Source organism: Crinia signifera, chromosome 4, assembly GCF_055691185.1.
Source record: "Crinia signifera chromosome 4, ASM5569118v1, whole genome shotgun sequence".
Taxonomy (NCBI): Eukaryota; Metazoa; Chordata; class Amphibia; order Anura; family Myobatrachidae; genus Crinia; species Crinia signifera.
The window spans coordinates 27,800,608-27,822,422 of NC_139220.1; the positions used below are offsets into that span (position 1 = coordinate 27,800,608).

The 21,815-nt window shown below is 45.2% G+C and overlaps 1 protein-coding gene across 3 annotated transcripts in view; it reads left to right on the forward strand.

Moving 5' to 3' along the window:
• RNF130 (ring finger protein 130) overlaps positions 1-21,815 on the forward strand; it is a 175,436-nt gene that overhangs the window by 119,310 nt on the left and 34,311 nt on the right. For all 3 annotated transcript variants that reach the window (XM_083181475.1, XM_083181474.1, XM_083181473.1), the window contains exons 5-6: positions 6,908-6,990; positions 18,206-18,302. In XM_083181475.1, coding sequence (XP_083037601.1) covers positions 6,908-6,990; positions 18,206-18,302 — 180 coding nt within the window. The remainder of the gene's footprint in view (positions 1-6,907; positions 6,991-18,205; positions 18,303-21,815) is intronic.

Sequence of the window (21,815 nt, forward strand, 5' to 3'; positions counted from 1 at the left end):
TTAACTAGGATCTTAGCACCTGATTGTATTCAGTCTTCGTCTTTTGCTGGTAAGTACCCAGCTTATTAGCCAATTCGATTATTGGATACTCAGCGCATAGCCAATCAGATCCGTCGGATTATTTCAGCAATTAGGCTCATCTCAAGGAGAAGAGACCAGTCCAGTTGTGTTATAGTGAGGACAAGGTTACAAGTGGATGATAATGACATGGCGGGAGATTTACGAAGTCTTGGAGAGCAATAAAGAACCAGCCAATCGGCTCCCAACTACCATTTCTAGGCGGTGTTTGGAAAATGTCAGTTAGAAGCTGATAGGTAGTTTATCTCTCGTCACTATCACTCTCCTAGGCTAGAGGATAAATCAAATGATAACGATATTGTTAACAATGTTTTCGTGCACATTCTATAGCGTATATGCACTAGTTTGTTAACGATGCGCACTTCCCTAGGTCGTTAGCGATTAACTCATTCGTCTGTACATTCGGGACGACGGAGAATATCGTTAGTGAGCATCATGTGGAATGTAGCATGTCCCCCGCTGCTTCTTTCTGAACCACCCCCCCTCACCTGTTGCTTGCGCCTGGCATCGGAAAGTGTGTAGTGGCTACCCTGCCAGGTACCGTAGCTCCTGGTATCACGCTGGGTACAGGGGCGGATCCAGGATAAAATGACAGGGGGGGCACCATGATAAAAGAGGGTTTGGGTGGGGGAGGGGCGATGTTAGTGGTGCCAGTGTACATGCTAAGAGAGCGGCAGAGAGAGGATGGGAATGGGATTAAAAATAGGCCCTGGCATTTAAAGTACGCAGGGCCACCATGGCGACAAAAGTGCAGGATGTAGTTGTATGCACGCCGAAGGCGCGCTCCGGAAAAGGGGTTGTGGCCACTTAACAGGGGGCGTGTCCTTGAGTGTAGTGTACAACACCATATACAACTTCTACACATTATGCAACAAAATACTAGACCCCATTATACTTGCCCCTTACACATGATGCCAAATGGAATGAGCCAAAAATCACATAATGCCACACTGATTGAGCCAAAATTCACATAATAATACAAGGATTGAGCCAAAATGCACATAATGCCAAATGGATTGAGCCTAAATTCACATAATGCCACACGGATTGAGACAAAATTCACATAATGCCACACGGATTGAGCCAAAATTCACATAATACCACATGGATTGTGTCAAAATTCACATAATGTCACACGGATTGAGCCAAATTCATAAAATGCCATATGGATTGAGACAAAATTCACATAATGCCACATGGATTGAGTCAAAATTTACATAATGCCACACGGATTGAGACAAAATTCACATAATGCCACACGGATTGAGACAAAATTCACATAATGCCACATGGAGTGAGCCAAAATTCACATAATGCCACACGGATTGAGCCAAAATTCACATAATGCCACACAGATTGAGCCAGAATTCACATAATGCCACACAGATTAAGCCAAAATTAAACAATACACTTCATAAACCACATTCATTCATTGTCCACAAAAGGTGTGCATTAAACATTTACAACATAATGTCTATTACACGTTAAGTTACATGCCATTATGTCCATTATGTATTATGCCAAACACGATAATGCCTATTAAAAATTATGCTACATAAATGCTGCTTATCTACATGCTCATTGCCAAGGGTTCCATGCTCATTGCCAGAGGTTCCATGCTCGTTGCCATGTGGGATTACATGCTCATTGCCAAGGGGGAATACATGCTCACGGTAAATGGGGGACAGCCGCCGCCAGGCAGAAGTGATAACAACTGACAGTGGCAGAGCCTGGCTGTATTCAGAGCACTGCAGGTCCCGGTTATATGAAATAATACCCCTTTCACACCAGAAAATGCATTCCCGGGTTGGCTCCTTTTACACCAGCCTAGTCCGTGCATTTTCTGGTGTGAGGGTGAGAGAAAACCACCCCTCCCCCCTTTAACCAGTTGTCTCATTTAACCGGCTATATCTTCCGAACCAACTGACCCATTTACATGAGGCAAGTATCATATTGAAGATCTTTTAAGTGGGCTTTGAATGATTTTGATCCAGTGAAACTGGAACGTTTAGTTCCAGAGTAATCTGCCCTCAAAGAACATGAACAGCCATGAAATTACATTTCAAAAATAAAAAAATAGGTTTACCCGCAATATCTCTGTAACCGGTTGACCGATATGGACCAGCCTGGTATCATATTGAAGGCCCAGCGATTTGGAATTGAATGAGATCAACCACAAGCTTCTGTGATGCCAGGGGGGGGGAACTGGCAGCCGTCGGACCCGGGTGGGGGTCGGAATTGACGGGTCCCATATTATCCTATGGGGAAAAAACGTTACAGCTTTGCCAGGTGATATCTCCGGTTCCCGGGGGGCTAGAGACACAAGGCTGGGTTCGTTGGAAAGCCCTGGTCCTCAGCTACAATGAAATGACAGGGGGGGCACGTGCCCGGGTGCCCCCCCCTGAATCCGCCACTGGCTGGGTATACATCGTATAATGTTTTGGGATTCCAACTGTCAGAATGTCCCAAAAGTCGGAATCCTGGACGTTTTCACCAGCTTCCAACAACAAACTCAGCAGTTGGTATTCAATGTTCCGAGTGTTGGAAAGACAGTGGATAAGAGAACATGGTGCCGTTTTGTAAAATAAAACGGCAGCAGATTCGTCATTCCATGGCCGTTTTCGGCAATACAGACTGTCCTCCATGGGGAGATGAGTCTGTAGCAGGAGAGTTCAGGACAGGGTGGCTAGCACCGGGTGGGATTGAATACTGAACTGTCGATATTTCCACTGTTGGAAACATCGACAGAGATTGAATACCCTATCAGACTCCTATCATACTGATGAAGGATGCTTATGGTGTGTAATATGAAGTTTATAGGTCCCATTGACTATTCTGAGACTGTAAGTTTTGCAGAAGAGCGTTCTGTCGCACATGTGTTCCCAGGTCCGTGCCAGGTCATTTGGGTTATGAGTCAGAGTTAGCTGTAAGCGTTTACGTTATTACAGTCCACTTTCGTCACAGTGCAGAAATATCTCCCGTGGGGGCCTTATTTTATCAAACTGTTTCGGGAACTTGGCAGAATTTTTTAGAATATGGAACAGAACGAAACGGATTATGGAAATGTCTGTACTGAACTTCCTGACCTAGCGTTCCTCTGACAATCTGCCCAGTCTCCCACACTACTTGCTACGTGTTAGGATCTTGTTAGTTTGAATCTAATCAAAAAGTTAGAGAGCTCTTAACTGAATCTAAACATTCATTTACGGTATCAGCATGGTGTTAACATGTGCAACTAATACACCTTTCACACCGCACATATAAAGGGTTTATTAAAAAATACCGGGTCCTGCAACCGGGCATTCTACCCGGGTTGCTGGGCATTGTGAACGGGTATTCCGCAGTCGAGTGACCCAGGTCCTATTCACTTCTTTGGAGGAGGAAGCAGTGTAACCTTGGTGCTGCCTCCTCCCACGCTGCTCCCCCCCGCCCTCCGGACTACGTCAACGACCCCGCAATAATTCAGCGCAAATGTTGGGTCGCTCCATGTCCTGATCCCCAGTTCCACCCGCCATTTGTGATCTGAAAGCAGTATAATACAACTTCCCCATCGTACATATAACCCGGGTTATTGCCAGGTCAACCCGAGTCGAGGTGCACTGTAAAAGCACCAAAGTAAATAACCCATGTTGAACAACCTGGGTATTCAACCTGGGTCAAAGAAGGTTTAGCCAGTGTCGCAGGGTGTAAAATGGGTGACCTGGGTCCAATGTGAAAAGGTCGGACCCAGGGATGAAATTCCTGGGTCACCATGAAAGCATTATAGAGGGAAAGCACTGGAGGGGAGAGGATCCTGTTTGTGACAATTTGAGGGGCAAACAGACAGGAGTTACACAGATGGGGTAGAAGTGAGGGTGTAACAGAGGGTTAGGATGACAGATGGGATAGATGTGAGCATATTAGGAATTAGTCCAGTGTTACTATGGGATGTAACAGTATTTATTAGTGCAATGCTTTCATGCCATGCAATGTAATTTGTCAGCAGAGTATTAGTTATAAAGGGATGTGTTGTCTCCTAGTTATTGGATGCTGGTGGCCACACACATGCCAATGTGCTCATCATGCTTGATTGCTGCTGGCTCTGTGACTACACAATCAAAAGCCTCCTACACTGCAATAGTTCAGCAGGTATTCTTAGTTCCGTACACATCCACTGGGGGGCGCTCATAGGTCAATCTGATTTCTTAATTCCTCCAATCAAGTCTGTTTCAATTAAAATGGCCATAAATGGTTCATTGTCCCTTACTAAACAGCATGGAACATCAAGGTTCAGTACTACATATATCTTTACTAGAGGAGTAAATAATATATACAGTATGTAATGGCTAAGTGCACTCAGTGTCCAGCTGCCTGTGAGCATATGTGCAGTGTAATGTATATTTCCCCGCTTATCTATCATTGTCACCTACTTTCATGGAAGCTTATAGCTGTATATCTATAGTGCTTATATAAATATAGCTCAGGATTGACAAAATACATTAAGATAATGGTAGAAAAACAAAATTGTTGCACCTCTTTTTTTAAACTGTATGAAATATATATAGGTAATTTAAATGATGTGCAGCATTAAACCCGTATTATCCACGTGCTACCTGACAGCTGGATAGATGTATGAAGCAGTGATAAGGTGGATATTTTGCAAATCACTCACAGAGATGTTGGCACCCAAAGGGTTTAATTGAATCATTTATAAAGAAAATTAATGTAGGGTCCATTTATCATAATGCAGAGATAATGGTTCATCAACCCCTATGTCATTACATGGATTCATCACGGAAACCTAGAATGTGACGGCAGATGAGAACCACTTGGCCCATCTAGTCGGCCCCTTTTTGAAACATGTTACCTCAAACCATATTTGATCCTTATTTCTTTGTAAGGATATCAATATGCCTATCCCAGGCATGTTTAAATTGTACTGCTGTATTTGCGTCTACCGCCTCTGATGGGAGGCTATTCCACTTATCTACTACTCTTTCTGTGAAGTAATTCTTCCTCGCATTTGCCCTGAATCTTCCTCCCTCTAGTGTCAGTGCATGTCCTCGTGTTCTGTTGCTCCTCTTCCTGTGAAGAATGTCTCCCACCTGTACCTTGTTAAAACCCTTGATCTATTTGAAAGTTTCTATCATGTCCCCCCTTTCCCTTCTCTGCTCTAAACTATACATGTTAAGATCTTTTAGTCTTTCCTGGTACGTTTTGTGATGTAGGCCATGCACCATTTTAGTTGCCCTTCTTTGTACAGTCTCTAATGTATTTATATCCTTCTGGAGATATGGCCTCCAGAACTTAACACAATACTCTAGGTGAGGTCGTACCAATGACCTATACAGTGGCATTATTACTTCTTTCTTTCTACTGCTGATACCTCTCCCTATGCAACCAAGCATCTGACTTGCCTTCTTCATTGCTTTGTTACATTGCCTACCTGCTTTTAAGTCCCCTGAAATAGTGACACCTAGATCCCTCTCTTCCTCAGTAGTATCCATTATAGTGCCATTTATACTATATTTAGTCTTTGGATTTTTGAGAAACAGGTTCACGATTTTGCATTTTTTTGGCATTAAACTAGTTGCCATGCTCTTGACCATTCCTCTAATCTGCCTAGATAATCCATCATATACATATTGCCCCACATTGGTGGTCAGTGGAGTGGAAACATGCGCGGGCCTGTGATGGTGGTGGAGCCTACAGTAAAGATGACAGAGCTTTGTGGCATCCCCATTCCCGTCATGGTGGTGGTTGCCCCCAGGCTCTACCCTAATCTGTGAATAGATACAGTGCATATTTGCATGGCATCTAGCACCCAACACGTACTCTCCACTATGCAAAACAGCTGTGTGTGTGTGCTCCCCCCAACTGCCCTTGTCTCCCCCCATCTCAGGACACTCCCATGGGAGTGACAGCGGAACAGTCCTAGCAAAACACCTCTGTCTAAAGCTGGCCATACATCAGAAAGATATTGTACCCAATCATACAATCTCAATCGATTGTAAGATGGATTGTATGCAGATTGTGTGCACATCTTGTGCACACAATCATACAATCAATCATAAGATGGATTGTATGACTGATTGTATGATGGATTGTATGCAGATTGTGTGCACATCTTGTGTGCACAATCATGCAGCAGATGGATTGTATGACTGATTGTATGATGGATTGTGAGTAGATTGTGTGTCCAAAAACCACCAAGGACTGCCGGGGATTTCAAGGGAAATTGTACACAATCGTGAGCGCAATCGATCTTAAGATCGATCTTTCTGATGTATGGCCAGCTTTACTGAGTGCGGGACAGTTAGGAGGTATGCATTTAGTCTATGTATATAATCCTGGTATACACAATACATAAGTAATTAAGGGGTAGATTTATTAAGCTTGGTGAAGTGATAAAGTGTCTGGTTTTTATCACCGGCCAATCAGCTCTTACCTGTCATTCTCAAACCAATCCTGTAACTTCACAGTTAGGAGCTGATTGGCCGGTGATAAAGTACCAGCCACATTATCACTTCACCGAGCTTAATAAATCTGCCCCTGAGGGGTAAATGTATGAAGCTTGGAGAAGGGTTATCTATCCCCGTGCAAACTGATAATTCTCCAGCCAATCAGCTTCTAACTTTCAATTTGCATATTGGTGCCTATTGGCTGGTGCATTATCACCTTGCACATAACTTTGTGGGGATAGATAACACTTCTCAAAGTTTCATACATTCACCCCTTAAAGAAGTACAGGATGCCTCATTCATTTTGCATCTACAGTAGTACAGATCCAACAATGTTCTTGTTTTCTGGTTTTTTTTTATATATATAAAACCTGTTCTATCTCTTGCAGGAAACAGACCCAGATTTTGACCACTGCGCTGTTTGCATTGAAAGCTACAAGCAGAATGACATTGTCCGTGTCCTGCCATGCAAGTAAGTAAGAGCTAGCTTGTGTTTTTGTGTGCTCAGATTTGTGATGCTGTTGCGCATTGGGGGGTGCTCTGACATCCGCTCCGCCGCACATCGCCGCCCATCGCCTGCATAATTATCGCATATGCAGTAACATATGCGATAATTATGGCAAAGGACAGCTCTTGCGTTAAGAGCTATCCTTTGCGATAGAGTCAGCGGGTCCCATGGGGACCCGGCGGCTCTCCCCTCCCTCCCTTACCCGGCGCTGCTGCTGCTGCGCTGGGCTCTCCTCCTCCCTGCACCCGGAAGATGATCAGTGCAGGGAGGAAGAAGTCACAGGTCCGGGCAGCACAGCTCTGTGCTGCCCGGACACAGGTGAGGGGGGGGGGCGATGCGGGGCGGCGGTGGGTCGGTGTGGGGTAGCGGAGGGTTACGGTAGAAGCCCATTGGCTTCTATGGGGCATCGCCAGATTTTTCTGGCGATGCCCCCCGCCGCGGTAACCAGGCGGGGGATGCTTACAGCATCCCAAAATGCGGTAAAAACCCTGATAACGGGGTTTTTACCGCATTTTTAGCTTAGAGAATCTCCCCCTGGATCAGTAACAAACAAGGGCCCTATTCAGATCTGATCGAAATAGAAATTTGTTCTCAAAATGGGCAAAACCATGTGCACTGCAGGTGGGGCAGATGTGACATGTGCAGACAGAGTTAAATTTGGGTGGGGTGTGTTGAAACTGAAATTGAAATTACAGTGTAAAATAATGCAGCCAGTATTTACCCTGCACAGAAACAAAATAACTCACGCAAATCTAACTCTCTCTATACATGTTACATCTGCCCCACCTGCAGTGCACATGGTTTTTCCCATTTTGAGAACAAATTTGTACTGCGATCAGATCTGAATAAGGGCCAACATATGTCAGATCACAGCAACGACCTTTCTGCTGCGGTACCAGTATAGCTGGAAAGTCAGCATGGAAATGTAGTGTACTGACAAACAAAACATTCAACTTTAAAGTCTGCCACTTTTAAGATCATTACGTTAATTTTCCTGTGACGCACGCCATTATACTTACTGGTACATGCTGCGGACGGGAAAGGAAAAAAGGAATTCTTAAAAAAAAAATGTCACAGTTCACATTTGCTAAACGTTTGCTTAGGGAAACATTGAGTGCAACATTTTATTTCCATATAAAAAAAACCCAGAAAGCAGAAAGTGTTGCTTGGCTATCCTGCAGCAGTAATTGCTTTCTTCAGTGGCATCCATGAGTCAGTGCCAGTTAAGGTCACTTTTGTAATGTTGAAATGTAATTTACTGAAAGGCAGTAATTGGCGGAGGGGGGGGGGTGTTAATTACCATTTCATGTAATCATTTGAGCAGACTTTTTGCCTATTATGAGATGCAGCTGCAAAACAATATAGAAAATTTTCAGAACTCTTCATATCCCTGATTTTTCACCTGGGCGTCACTGGTTCTGCTTTTATTGGATGAATCATGGTTGTGCGCAGGGATGACCAGCTGGTACAGAAGTGACTGTGTCTTATGTGGGGTACACACCAGAACGATCATGATCGTGAGACTATCATACGACGGTCACACGATCTGTTGGAGCACATGATCTGCTTACGATATCTACCCAGTTGAAGGGATCGTTTTCAAATCCTGACTGCAGCAGGTAGGAGCTGCAAAACGACCAAACGACCTCCGGGGACGCGCATCGGATCGCAATCCGATCTAAAACATGCCAAAACGTGCCAAATTTACATACAATCGGTCGAGATTGCATAGAAATTGGGGGAACTGAGGCCAAATCCTTCTGGTCTGTACACAGCCTTATTTTGGCTCACTGAAGGGTAACCTAACACCACCCGATAGTGGGTGGGTAGTTCCCTTCTTCCACACTTGCATGTCTACAATAGTTTTTATATTGGTAGGACAGTCTCATTTCGCCATCAAGCCATTGCTGACTCATGTGAAATGCTTTGGATCATTCCAAGCCTTCTCCATACTTTTTCCTTCCCATCATTCTGGTTCAGGTTGAACTTGGTTTCATCTGTCCAAAGAATGCTCTGGCCCTTCTATATTTAAGACTTATGAATGGTTTGCACCTTGTGGTGGAACCCTCTGCATTTGCTCTTGTAAAGTCTTCTCTTGATGGTAGACTTGGATAATAATATTCCAACCTTCTGTAGAGTGTTCTTCACTAGCAGCGAGAGCTCATTTTACTACATGTTATGGGCTCACACCAACAACTTCCAAATGCCCCACTTAGAAACCACTCCAGACCTTTTGCCTGCTTCACTGATGAAGAAATAACAAAGGACTAGCCCAGACCTGTCCATAAAACAGCATTGGAGACAATCATCCAATCACGTTTGGTCCCTAGAAAAAGAGGGGGCTGCATATTAAAGAGCTGTAATTCCTAAACCCTACATCCAATTCAGTGACGTGCGGTGAGGTCATTGCCTGGGGAGGCACTGACCTCACCACCCCCCCACCCCTCGGACATGGCGGTGCTACATATGCAGCGGCCGCCGGTACATGCGCCACCACCCGGCGGACTCACCTGTCCTCGGCGGCGGCCAGTCCTCTCTACGGCGGTGAGTGACATCTGCTTTCTCCCTGCAGGCGCCGAACTCCCCGATGGCCGCGCTGCTGCATCCTCTCCAGGGCCCTGCATGTATGTGATTGGACAGCGGATCCAACACTGGATCTGCTGGCCCAATCACATCTGGGGGAGTGCGTTTATACTGGTGCCCCTGTCATTGCGGCATCAGTATAAGTGCCGCTTCCCCATTCATTTTCAATAGGCTTTTACAGCCCATTGCTGCACCCTGCCCCCTGCCCACCCCTTCCCGCCCCCTGCTGCCCGGAGTTTTATTGTTAACAGCGGAAGGCACCTCTCCCGCTGCCTCCCACCCTCACATGCAGCAGTGTAAGAAGGTGGGAGGCAGCCGGAGAGGTGGAAATGATGAAAATAATAAAAGAAGATATATAAATATCTTCTTTTTATTATTTTCATCATTATGACAGGGGAGGCTCTGCCTCCCCTGACTGCACGTCCCTGATCCAATTTGGATGTGAAACCCTTCAAATTAAAGCTGATAGTCTGCACTGTAAAAACATATTTATATAAGTTTTATATTTTAAAGTATATATCGAAAATGGCAAAAAGTGTGACCGTGTACAAAAATATGTGCCCCTACTTGTAGAGTGTGGACAACGTTTGCTTAAGCTTTTCATCTGGATGTACATACTGTAAACTCATGGAACACAGATAATACAATGTAGATCTTCATTCCAGGTTATTTCTTCAATGGTTCCAGAAACATGACAGTGATTATGTCTTAATGCAGGGGTGGGGAACCTTTTTTCTGCCATTTGGATATTTGGATATTTATAAAATCCTTCGGGGGCTATACAAAAATTACCCATGGGTGGGTGACAGCAGCATGAGGGTGATGGGCAGTGAGTAAGGGCGATGGGTAGTGGATGACAGCAGCATGAGGGTGATGGGCAGTGGATGATGGCAGTGGGTGACACCACCTCTTGGGAGACCTCGCTCCCCCATGGCAGTGCATTGTGAGCGCGGCACCACCTCGCAAGAACAACTGATCTTCTCCAGTAGATCAGGATGCCAGTGGATCGGGCTGGGGGGGGCCGGGCAAACTGGCTATGGGGGCCGTAGATTCCCTATCCCTGTCTTAATGCAATGGTTTTACATTCACCAGATCTCAGTCCATTTGCTTCTGTGCATTACATAAATTGTACTACTCTGAATAGAGCTGCCCTATAGTTAACATCATACATAAACCATTTCTTGAATGATTCACTCGGCTCTCAGCTAGCAGTGCCTAGGGTCGTTTAAACCACATTGAAGGGCCTGGGCAAAGCAATCCACTGGGGCCCCTACCCACCCATGCATGGGAGCCAATTTAGAAAAAAATCCATAGCATGACCATCCTGTGGTCCTGCTCCATCTCTCCACATGTTTCCATAAAATAAATGGCTGTCAGCACTCTTATTGGTGGAAAGCTCCAACCAATCACATATCTGCATGCTGTCACCCTTTTACTGGTTTGAGGCAGGTAGAGAATTCTGCACTCTGATTGGTATATAACTCCAGCCATGCACCAATCAGCATGCTGATAGCTATTCACTGTCTGGCTGCAGCCTCGGAGGCAGGTACAGAATGCTGCCTCGCTGCTCTGATGTCTCTGTTTTGTTAGTTTCCAGCAGCCTTATTGGGTTTTGAATAGTATATTTGTGGCACTGGCAGTGAGTTATCATGAGGGTTTCAGAATTCTTGCAAACAAAAAACTTTTTATTTTTACTTTATTATATATTTTTAGACTATTTTTTATATATATCATAAAAAAAACCGTTCACAGGCCAGCAATTCGATCTCCGGTCCTGCAAACCCTGTAACATCAGGCCCCGTGCAGAGAGCGCTCTCTCGTATCATGCAGTAATAGAGCGCAGGGAAGGAATACTTAGGCAGTAATGATTTTGTGTCTGGTTATATTAAATTATCTGTGGATGCGAAAGCACCAAGACAATAGCTCTGCTGATATGGATGTCAATGATAAATGCCGTGTCTGTGCCCTTCTGTTATTTTCTCAGCATTAGAAACATGGTACCAGGTAATTACCAGCGTGCTCTATCCATCCTTAATTCTTTTTTTCTTTCCGTTTTATTTTAAGGCTAATCACAGTAATCATTTTATACTTGGCTGTGTCGCCGTGCAGGGACCTAGTCCAGTATTATTGGGCGAGGTGGAGAGAGGAGGTATCATTGCAGCGATATGAGAGAGCCAGGCTTGCAGTCAGAGTTGGAGGGAATGTTATGTATGCTGAAATATCATGATCTGTTATGCGGGTTACTGTATATCCTTGCTTTCTGATCCGATTGAATAATAGAAAAGGATATGAGTAATAAGGATCTGCCTGCATCACCTTTGGTTCAGAATCAGAATCAGAATCAACTTTATTGGCCATGTGTGCTTGCGCACACTAGGAATTTTTTGTGGATTTTACAGTGCAGGATCAACCAGGGAGGGGAGGGGGGGGGGGGGACATTTACATACATTAAATTGAGACATTATATGCAGTAAACACATGCCCGCCGAGCTGCACAGCGCCTAGGCAGCCATCAGCGGCGCCACTGGTCGTTGCAGCAGCCGGTAGGTAGCAATATAAGCAGGGACAGTACAATACCACACAGGGAACATATACCCGCCGAGCTGCACAGCGCCTAGGCAGCCATCAGCGGCGCCACTGGTCGTTGCGGCAGCCGGTAGGTAACAATATAAGCAGGGACAGTACAACATCACACAGGGAACATATACCCGCCGAGCTGCACAACGCCTAGGCAGCCATCAGCGGCGCCACTGGTCGTTGCAGCAGCCAGGTAGGTAGCAATATAAGCAGGGACAGTACAATACCACACAGGGAACATATACCCGCCGAGCTGCACAGCGCCTAGGCAGCCATCAGCGGCGCCACTGGTCGTTGCGGCAGCCGGTAGGTAACAATATAAGCAGGGACAGTACAACATCACACAGGGACCATATGCCCGCCGAGCTGCACAACGCCTAGGCAGCCATCAGCGGCGCCACTGGTCGTTGCAGCAGCCAGGTAGGTAGCAGTATGAGCAGGGACAGTACAGTTATCACATAAGGAACAAATACCCGCCAAGCTGCACAGCGCCTAGGCAGCCATCAGCGGCGCCACTGGTCGTTGCAGCAGCCAGGTAGGTAGCAGTATGAGCAGGGACAGTACAGTTATCACATAGGGTAACATAGGCAGTACAGTTATCACATTGCAGTTAAGGCAGAGATAGCTTAGGCAGTACAGTTATCACACAGGGGACACAGGTTATATATGGTTGAGTGCACAGATCCTAGGCAGCCATTTGCGGCGCCATTTGCAGTGGTGGAGATGGTGGTGGGGGGAGGGGAGAGTCACTGAGGCCAGGGGAGAGTCAGCGAGGCCTGTGGCTGGAGCCTGACCATTTCCAATGAGTCCGGGGGCCTTTGTTGGGGGCTGCGGCTGAGCAGCAGGCCAGGGGGTGCCGCAAAAGGGGCCGGGGATGGGAGGTGGGGGGGGGCGGCAGAAAATTCCTGACACACCTGTTCAAGGCGGCCATTTTCTATGACTTTCCAGCCAATGCAATTGTTGACTTTGTAAAAAAGTTGAATCTGCTTTGGAAGAAAAAAGTGGAAAACGGATGCATTTTTAAACACGTGGATCGGTGAGTAATTTGCCCGACCCTGCCAGGTTTTTTTTTTTTTTTTTTTTCAGCCAAAAAATCATCACTTTTAATAGAATAGGTCGAACGGAAATTAAAGGTAAAATATTGAAAAGTGCAGATATACCAAATGTTGGATTGGATACTTCCTGTGTCTGCTTTCAGTCTATTTGCATAGGCCACTTTTTGATTGCTCTTGCCTTAGATTCTTTATATCTACTTGTCTAGTTTGTGTGACCTTCCCAATGGGTGATTTTGGGGGGGAAATATCCCTGGGACAACTGTTGGGGGAAGGGGCACCATAAATCACGTTATAGCCGCACTGCTGTAAAATGCCGTAATTTGCATTATTTTGCAGCAGGTGGCTGGGCCACACGCTCTTCACAGCCCACCGCTTTACTGCTGATGTGGACAGGATGTGAGGGTTGCCCAGCAAGAGCAGGGCCAGAATGATGCAACGGTGTCGTCATCAAGTCCCGAAACTGACCACATCACAGAGGAAGTGTGCGTGATCCGAGAGTGTGGTAATTTCGGCAGAGTAGGCAGCTATGTCTTCATGCTGAGCATACTGATGTAGTTATTATGTAAGCGAGGCTATTTGCTGCTTTTTAGATTAGAACGTGTTCTACAATGGCAAACTGTCACCATGATATAAGAGTATTCAACTGCAATTGCAGTGATGACTGCTGCAAATTTTACTGACCTTCAGCTGCCCTTTTGTGACAGCCAACTCCATGCTGCAGGCGTCTGTTCAACGCTCTCCCGTATTGGTTTACAATCAGGCTGGCTGTGTTATCCTAATCTTAGGAAGCAAACAAGGGTAGGCCTTCAGAAACCTGGTTTAGTTGTAGTCAGAGGAGTTGATAGCATTGTGGACATCCCCTTCTATACAGGGCTTGTTATCTTCACTTCGTCTAAAATAGCCAATAGCAACTAAATAGAAACATTTATCTTGCACCAAATGACCTGCCTTTGCCTCACGTACACCTAGGGGTTTAACAAACCAGGAGCTGCAATTCTGCACTTGCACTTTGGCAAATACATTTCCCTATAAGGCCCGGCAGATTTCAAAATGTGCAGGCACGTTTAGATTTGTGAGGGGGCACATAGGCAAACACAGGAGGGGTTTCTGGTTGCCCAGAAACCATTCTCATCTTGCCAAGTGGTTGAAATGATGACAAGAATAGCACTGGTATATAATACCTATGCTAGAGCTGTCGCCACATCATGCAGTTTAAGGGCAGAGCAGAGCTGATGCTCAAGCACAAGTTTGCTGTGTGTGTGTGTGTGTGTGTGTGTGTGTATTTAAGGCCTCATCCAGTGCACTGGTCCAGAAAGGTTGCTACCAAGAAGAAGAGACAGGAGCCTTACCCTGAGGTGGGACAATGTGTGCTTAGAAAGTGCAGTACCGGTTCTATTATAGTTGTGTGTTTATTTATTATGGTATGTGTAACCTTTTCCTTGTTTATATTATTTAAATGTTCGCTACAGCCTATAATATACTAGGTTCTTCTACCGCTATCCAGACTCCACCTCTCGCTTCAAAGTTCCGCAGAGTAGGAGATTGTGGACAGCATTTTTAACCCCCCCCCCCCCCTCTAGAAATCCTGCATTTGCCACTAGGACTCAACCTAGCTCAACTTGCGGTGTCCCCACAAATTCCTGAAACATTAAGGTGCCCTCTCGCATCTCACCCATTTCCTAGTGAGGGCGCAATGTCATGATATATTGGCTAATTAATAATTTGGATAATTAAGTATGAAATAAACCTGCCCCGTTAATTGTGTGCTAAAGATTTAGCACCTCTCAGCCAGCCCAGGGAATCACCAGATTCCTCGAGCTGACGATCGCTGGTGGAGAGGCGCTGCATCGGTGCGCGGGCGCCTCTGCGGATGGCAGAAACCATGTCCGTCTCCACTTCCGGGAGATGGGCAGGGTTAGGGGGGTGCGTCAGCGGGCTCCGTCAGAATGGGGCACGCGAGCCCCCTTCTGTGTCCTAGCATACATAAGTAGTCTGTAGTGTTCTTGCATAGAATAAAATGCGTTTACATCACGCCATGGTTTGCCAATGGCCAAATGAACACCATTTAGCTGGATTGGCCCTTTACAGCTTCATGTGCTACAGATAAAAACACAAATTCCGGAAACCATGTCTAGACCGTTTGTTCACTATTACAAATAAATCAATTAAAAAAAACCATGACATGCCGGACGTGTTTGCCAGGCACGGAAACAAACTGGGTTTTTTTTATGTTGTTATTTTTTGTTACTTTCTAAGTCTTTAAAAGCTTGTCTGTGAATACTAGTAATGCACAAAGAACGTTCCCATGATGTAAGTCCATTATCATTGGCAGGCATATTATATAGCAAGAGCAGCCAAATCCCTAACATAGTGGACAACAAGCTGTGTTAATATTGTCTTTTACAAAGAAACTGGTTCTCTAAGACAGAATGCACTGATATGGGCGGCTGTCTATCTCAGACTATCTGGAGAGCGAGAGAGAGCGCTCAGCAGTGAATGTGAAGCCGGGGCTGGTCGCAATCTAAGCCGATAGAATCTAAAAGTCATTATGTCTGAAAGCGGCTTATAGATCTCCCGATTAGAACCTTGGTGGAATGAAAGGGAGGTAGAGTTCTGTGGCCAGTAAATGGGAACATGTCATCTTCGCTGTAGCTTTGTTCCGAACAGTGTTGTGCATCGCGTCTCCGAGCTCTCAGCTTGTCACTGTAAGGCCGGGCACAGAGAATGTTACTGCGGTTAATGACTGTATAATCATGACTGCGTGTAGAGCACAGCAATTACACTAACAGCAGCACTCTACAATGACTGCTTAACGTATAATTACAGCAAATGCAAAATCCGGTTACAATTGGTAAAACCATGAGCTCACAGTGGGGAAAGGTCTGAAGGCAGGTTAGGATTATAAAAATGGTTGTCGGTTGAGTTGAAAACATGGCTGTCATGCCATGTCTATTTAGTTGTACTGACGAGCAATAAGTGCCCGAAGTTTATCTCTGGGTATATGCTGGCCGTCTACATAAGTGGTTTGTGTGGCTCCCTGGCAAGGGACTCCAGGAACCAAGTATTTTGTTTGGGTCATGTTGGGAGGTATGTCTTCTTCATTTGAACATTATTCCCTAACTGTAAACATCCTCGTCACACTCTCCTGCTAAGGTATCTTTTCCTCTCTTTTCCCACGTTCCTACATCTCAATCTCATCATATGATTCAGGGTAACACTGACGTGCTTCTCCAACCCTTGTTATACACTCCCTGCAGCTCCTTATTGCTCCACAAATGCTCGCCACCTCCCCTGACAACTGGTTACTTCCTCCCATTCCTGCCTCCAAGGTTTGCCCATTTTGTTACTTATCTCTGAAATTCTCTACCTCTCCGTCAGACACTCCACCTCCCTACAAGACTTTAAACGGACTCTCAAGAACCACTACTTCATTAAACTCTGCCATCTCACATCCTAACCTTCTGTTTATGCTCACCTCACCACTTCTGTGTCACTCCTGTCTGTCTGCCCCTCCCCTTTTAGAATGTAAGCTCTCATGAGCAGGGCCCTCTCTCCTCATGTGCTTTTCTTGAAATATATATCTGCCATCTTTATAATTGCTGCAGCGTCCTGTCCCCTGATGGAACTGTCTTTATTTACCATGTACTTGTCTTAAATTGACTTGTACTGTAATTGTTGCACATTTATGTACTAAACGTGAAATTTGAGCACTGAATGTGAGTTTGTAAAGAATAAGAAAGGCAAAGGTTGAGGCGAGACAAATAGAAGTAATGACACCTGTAAAGGAAAGCAATTGGGCTAGTAGCAAATGTTTTCAGCTTTTTTAATAAAGGATGATGGAGTCTGATGAAATTAGGGCACACTGTACTATCCCTACCTCTAGAAGGTGAACAGTTGGAGACCATTCACTGCAGGTGTGGCTGCTGGTTGTTCGGTGCCTTGGTCCCACATAGATGTGCGCCGCTTAATGGCGTCCGCTCATGGTGTTTGTTGACCTGGTGGGTTGCGGTCGGCACGGTAGCTTGTGAGTGCACGGTGGCTTCGGGCTCCTGCTGGTGTTGGTTATGGCTTGCAGCAGGTCTTTGTGAGGTGGCATATAATAATTATATGATGCTGCAAGATTGACTCATCGGTCTATATCTTAAAGAACCTTTACTGTCCCATCCTGGAATCCACCACCATTTATGGTTGTAGTCCACACCCTCACATCTCCATGTCTTCCTCGCTTACAGTATGCTGGTCTTTCAGACACTTCTCAATCAGAATGAATTCATTCTATTGACTTATTATTATTAATATTATTGTTTATTAATATGGCGCCACAAGGGTTCCGCAGCACCTGACAATACATACTGTGTAGATGATCAAAAGAACGATACAAGAAAATAGTGATATACAGCACAAATGCAAATTAGAACTATGATGATTGATTGGGCATACTGCACATACCTGGTTTGCAATGGAATTTGTCTACACAGAGCCTGCCCTCTGGATGATGTCAGAGGTTTGCAACTGGCCATCTACCAAGGATTTTCCATCCTGCAAAATTAAATCTTGGTTTTAACTTACGGGTTGAAAGCAGGTTTGCAATGTGAAAGCAGCATAATTGGTGCTTTAACTCCAATAACTATTGAAGCAGCTTGGTTTTATACATGGCCTCTCTTCTACCTGTGACCATGACCATTTTGAACTCTATTGAGAAGTGTCAATATGAAAAATATTTGTATGTAAAAGATCACATGGTTGGTGACCATCGAAGGATTTCTCCTGGGCTCGCAAATATAAGTCAGTCGAGACGGACTTATATTTGCCGGCATTGGGACGAAGACATGTGACGTGCGAATGAGCCAGAACCGGCATTACTGTGTGCCCTACTGTAATTCTGCTGCTCCTGTAAGAGCTGGGAATAGGTAGCACTAAGCAAGTACAGTAATATATTCTAATTGTCATCTCTTCATTCCAAGGCATGTATTCCACAAGGTGTGCGTGGACCCCTGGCTCAGCGAGCACTGCACCTGTCCAATGTGTAAGCTAAATATCCTGAAGGCCTTGGGGATAGTGGTAAGTAACCAGCAGACCTGTTACGCACTTTGTGTTCCTTATATGGAGCAGTGTCCGGTACTTATCATGCGCACTGTTCCCTGGCACAGTTCTATCACATGTTCTGACACTTCAGGTGGTGATTCGGAAGAGCGAGCCTCCTTATTTTGCCACCGTTATTGTTTCTTTCTATATGTGCCCCAGAATAGATATTGCATGCTTTTTCATGTGGATAAAGTGGCCCAATCACAATGCATTTTCTACCAGTGCAAGCGGCCCCCGATATATCCAGGACTTCAGCAAATCCAGTTAAAAAATTATCTAATTATCCTTGCATATTGCAGGGTCTGTATATAACTCCCAATAGTCCTGATTTTGGTTGCCCTGTCCCGTGCCTGACCGCATTAAAGATCAAGGACTGGGATAGGGGGCGTGGCCTCGTTATAGTCTAGATGGATTAAAAGATAGGTCAGGTTTATAGGAGATGTTACCTAGATCAACCAATCCGCTTCAAGGTAACTTTTATCAAGTACATTTTTGACGATGAGAGGCAGAAACTGATTGGCTTAAATGGCCAACTTCTCCCACTGCTACATCAACCGCCACCATGTATACATGAACTGAACCGTTTTACTAGCACAGCTTTGGGCCAGATGCCCTAAGCTTCAAAAGTGATAAAATGGAGATTGATATACCCCCAGCCAATCAGCTCCTACCTGATATTTTTCAAACACAACCTGTGGCATGGCAGGTAGGAGCTGATTGGCTGGCTGTTTATCACTCTTCATTTTATTACTTTTGAAGCATAGTGCATCTGGCCATTCATCTGATTAACTTGTTTTTGAAACGTGGATGTGTTTTTGGTACTTGTGTATTTTGGCGGCGCCCATCGCATCGCATACCATAACGTATACGATGGTATGCGATGCGACGCGATATCGTACGATAGTGCACGATGGCATACAATTTTGAAATTGTATGCCATTGTACATGGCATACAATGCCATACGATGCGATGCGATGCGATTAAACATTGTATAAGCACCCTAATGGGTGCTTATACAATGTTAAGCACCCAATTGGGTGCTTACAATGTTAAATGCACCCCCACGCCACCCCCCCACTATAAACGTGAACCCGAAGCGTGGCGAGCGCCGCGAGCCCGCGAGGGGCGGCGGTACGCGTCCTACGACCTTTTCATACCCCCACTATCCACGTCGGCGTGGAGTTGAGAATAGAATAGTGTGGCGAGCGCAGCGAGCCACCGAGCCCGAAGCGTGGCGAGCCCCGCGAGGGGACGCGGATACCTGTGAAGCCCGCGAAGGGACGCGTTTACCTGTGAAGGTATCCGCGTCCCCTCGCGGGGCTCGCTGCGCTCGCCACGCTTCGGGCTCGGTGGCTCGCTGCGCTCGCCACACTATTCTATTCTCAACTCCACGCCGACGTGGATAGTGGGGGTATTAAAAGGTCGTAGGACGCGTACCGCCGCCCCTCGCGGGCTCACTGCGCTCGCCACGCTTCGGGTTCACGTTTATAGTGGGGGGGTGGCGTGGGGGTGCATTTAACATTGTAAGCACCCATTTGGGTGCTCAAAAGCACCCTTTACGATTTTTGGTCGTATAGGGGGTCAAAATCGCGTCGCATCGCATCGTATGCCATCGGGTGCATGGCATGCGATGCGATGCGATCTGTCCGTCGTACGACGGACATCGGGGGCGCCGCCAAAATACACAAGTACCGTGTTGGTATTTGTTCCCGTTCTTATAGTGCAGCTGCCAGTGTTATGAAATGTCAGCCATAGATCATAAACCAATTTCCTGAAAATGCTCTGACATGACAATTATGATAACACATATGCTGGTGTTTTGTTTCCTGTCTCATGGCTGAAATAGGTGGTTGTTGTTGTTTTTTTTTTTTTTTATGGATTTTAATTCTTTCTTGAGTCAGCAAATTAAGTTGTAAAGCCCCGTAGCCATGCTGATCGATGTAGTTTAGCACAGATCTCTCAGCACACATAGCTGACACACATGCTATGCACCAGCTATGTGTGTATGGATGATCTGTGCTAACCAGTGTTCTATGGTGCAGTCAGAACACTGGCGATCTGACCACTAGATCTTGACTACACTTAGTCATACAGGGGCATCCAATCCCGGGTTGCGACTGACTGTAAGTCGTGACAGTCGTCACCCTGGCCTGTTTTTGGCCCGCTCATCTGTTTATCGGTAGGCGGGATTCAATGTCCCGCCTGCCAATCGGTGAAAAGGGGTGTCCGCGTAAACGGCCATGGATCGTCGATATACGGCCGTGATCTCGAAAATCCACAGCCGTTCTCGGCAAAACGGCCCATCAGCTGTTAAAGTCGTGTCTGTATTTTGAGAGATCAAAGTATTTTTTTGCTGTAAATGTGTACAGGTCGAGTATCCCGTATCCGAATATCCGTTATCCAAATTATTCCGAAAACCAGACATTCCAGAAAGTAAAATTTTTTTTTTTTTTTTTTTGCTAAAAACTCACTGGGGACATTTGTAACAGCATCACTGGGGACATGATATGTAACTGGCACTATATATGTGCAAGACAATGATTGCTTGGCATTCAAATTCACTGCTGAGATAGTACACACATTTTGTTTCACGTTTTGAAACCTTGTTTTTTGAACAAATAAAATATATTTGTGTGTATTTTATGTGGTAATAAAATATATTTGTGTGTATATTATGTGTTTATACAGCATAAATGCAAGATACTTCAAAATACATCATTGAAATATTAAAATATTCCGAAATACGGAATAATCCGTTATCCAAAATTCTCCTGGTCCCGAGCATTTTGGATAAGGGATACTCAACCTGTACTTGTTATTGATTTACAACATTGACGAATACAGCTCACACAAAACACAACTATTTGGGGGAAATTTATTAAGGCAAATCCGCCTAAAAAATTTGTATTTTCAAAGTAAAATAGGCCTATTTGTATTTTTGGCATTTACTATGCCAAAAATACGCATATTCGTATTAATGGCACATTTGGATTGTATTTACAAATACGAATGTATACGCCATCGGGAAATACGAATAGACAGTTTGCTGATAATTTTGAATGGTGATTCCTAAGCGTCCGTATTAAAATACGTTATTTTAGTTTGCCGATAATTGCCGGCCAAATACGCCAGGAAAATAGACCTCAATTTCCTGGAGTATTTGGCTTTAGCCTGCACGGATCAGTCAGATCCGTGCAGGCTTCAGTGTAAAAAAAGTGTTTAAAAATTCAGCGAAGCCCTATCTGGTTGGTTCCCTGATTTTTTAGAACCAGCCCCGGCTCTTTGAGACTGGTGCTGGTTACGGCCGTGGGGGGGACCCTACGCCGGTTTTATTTACTTATTTTTCTATTTTTTTACACACTGCAGCCTGCACGGATCTGACTGATCCATGCAGACTGCCTGTACTAATTCGTATTAGCAGAGATATATACGGCCGCTAATACGAATTAATACGAATGGATGCGACATTGGCGTTTACAAAGCAGTCG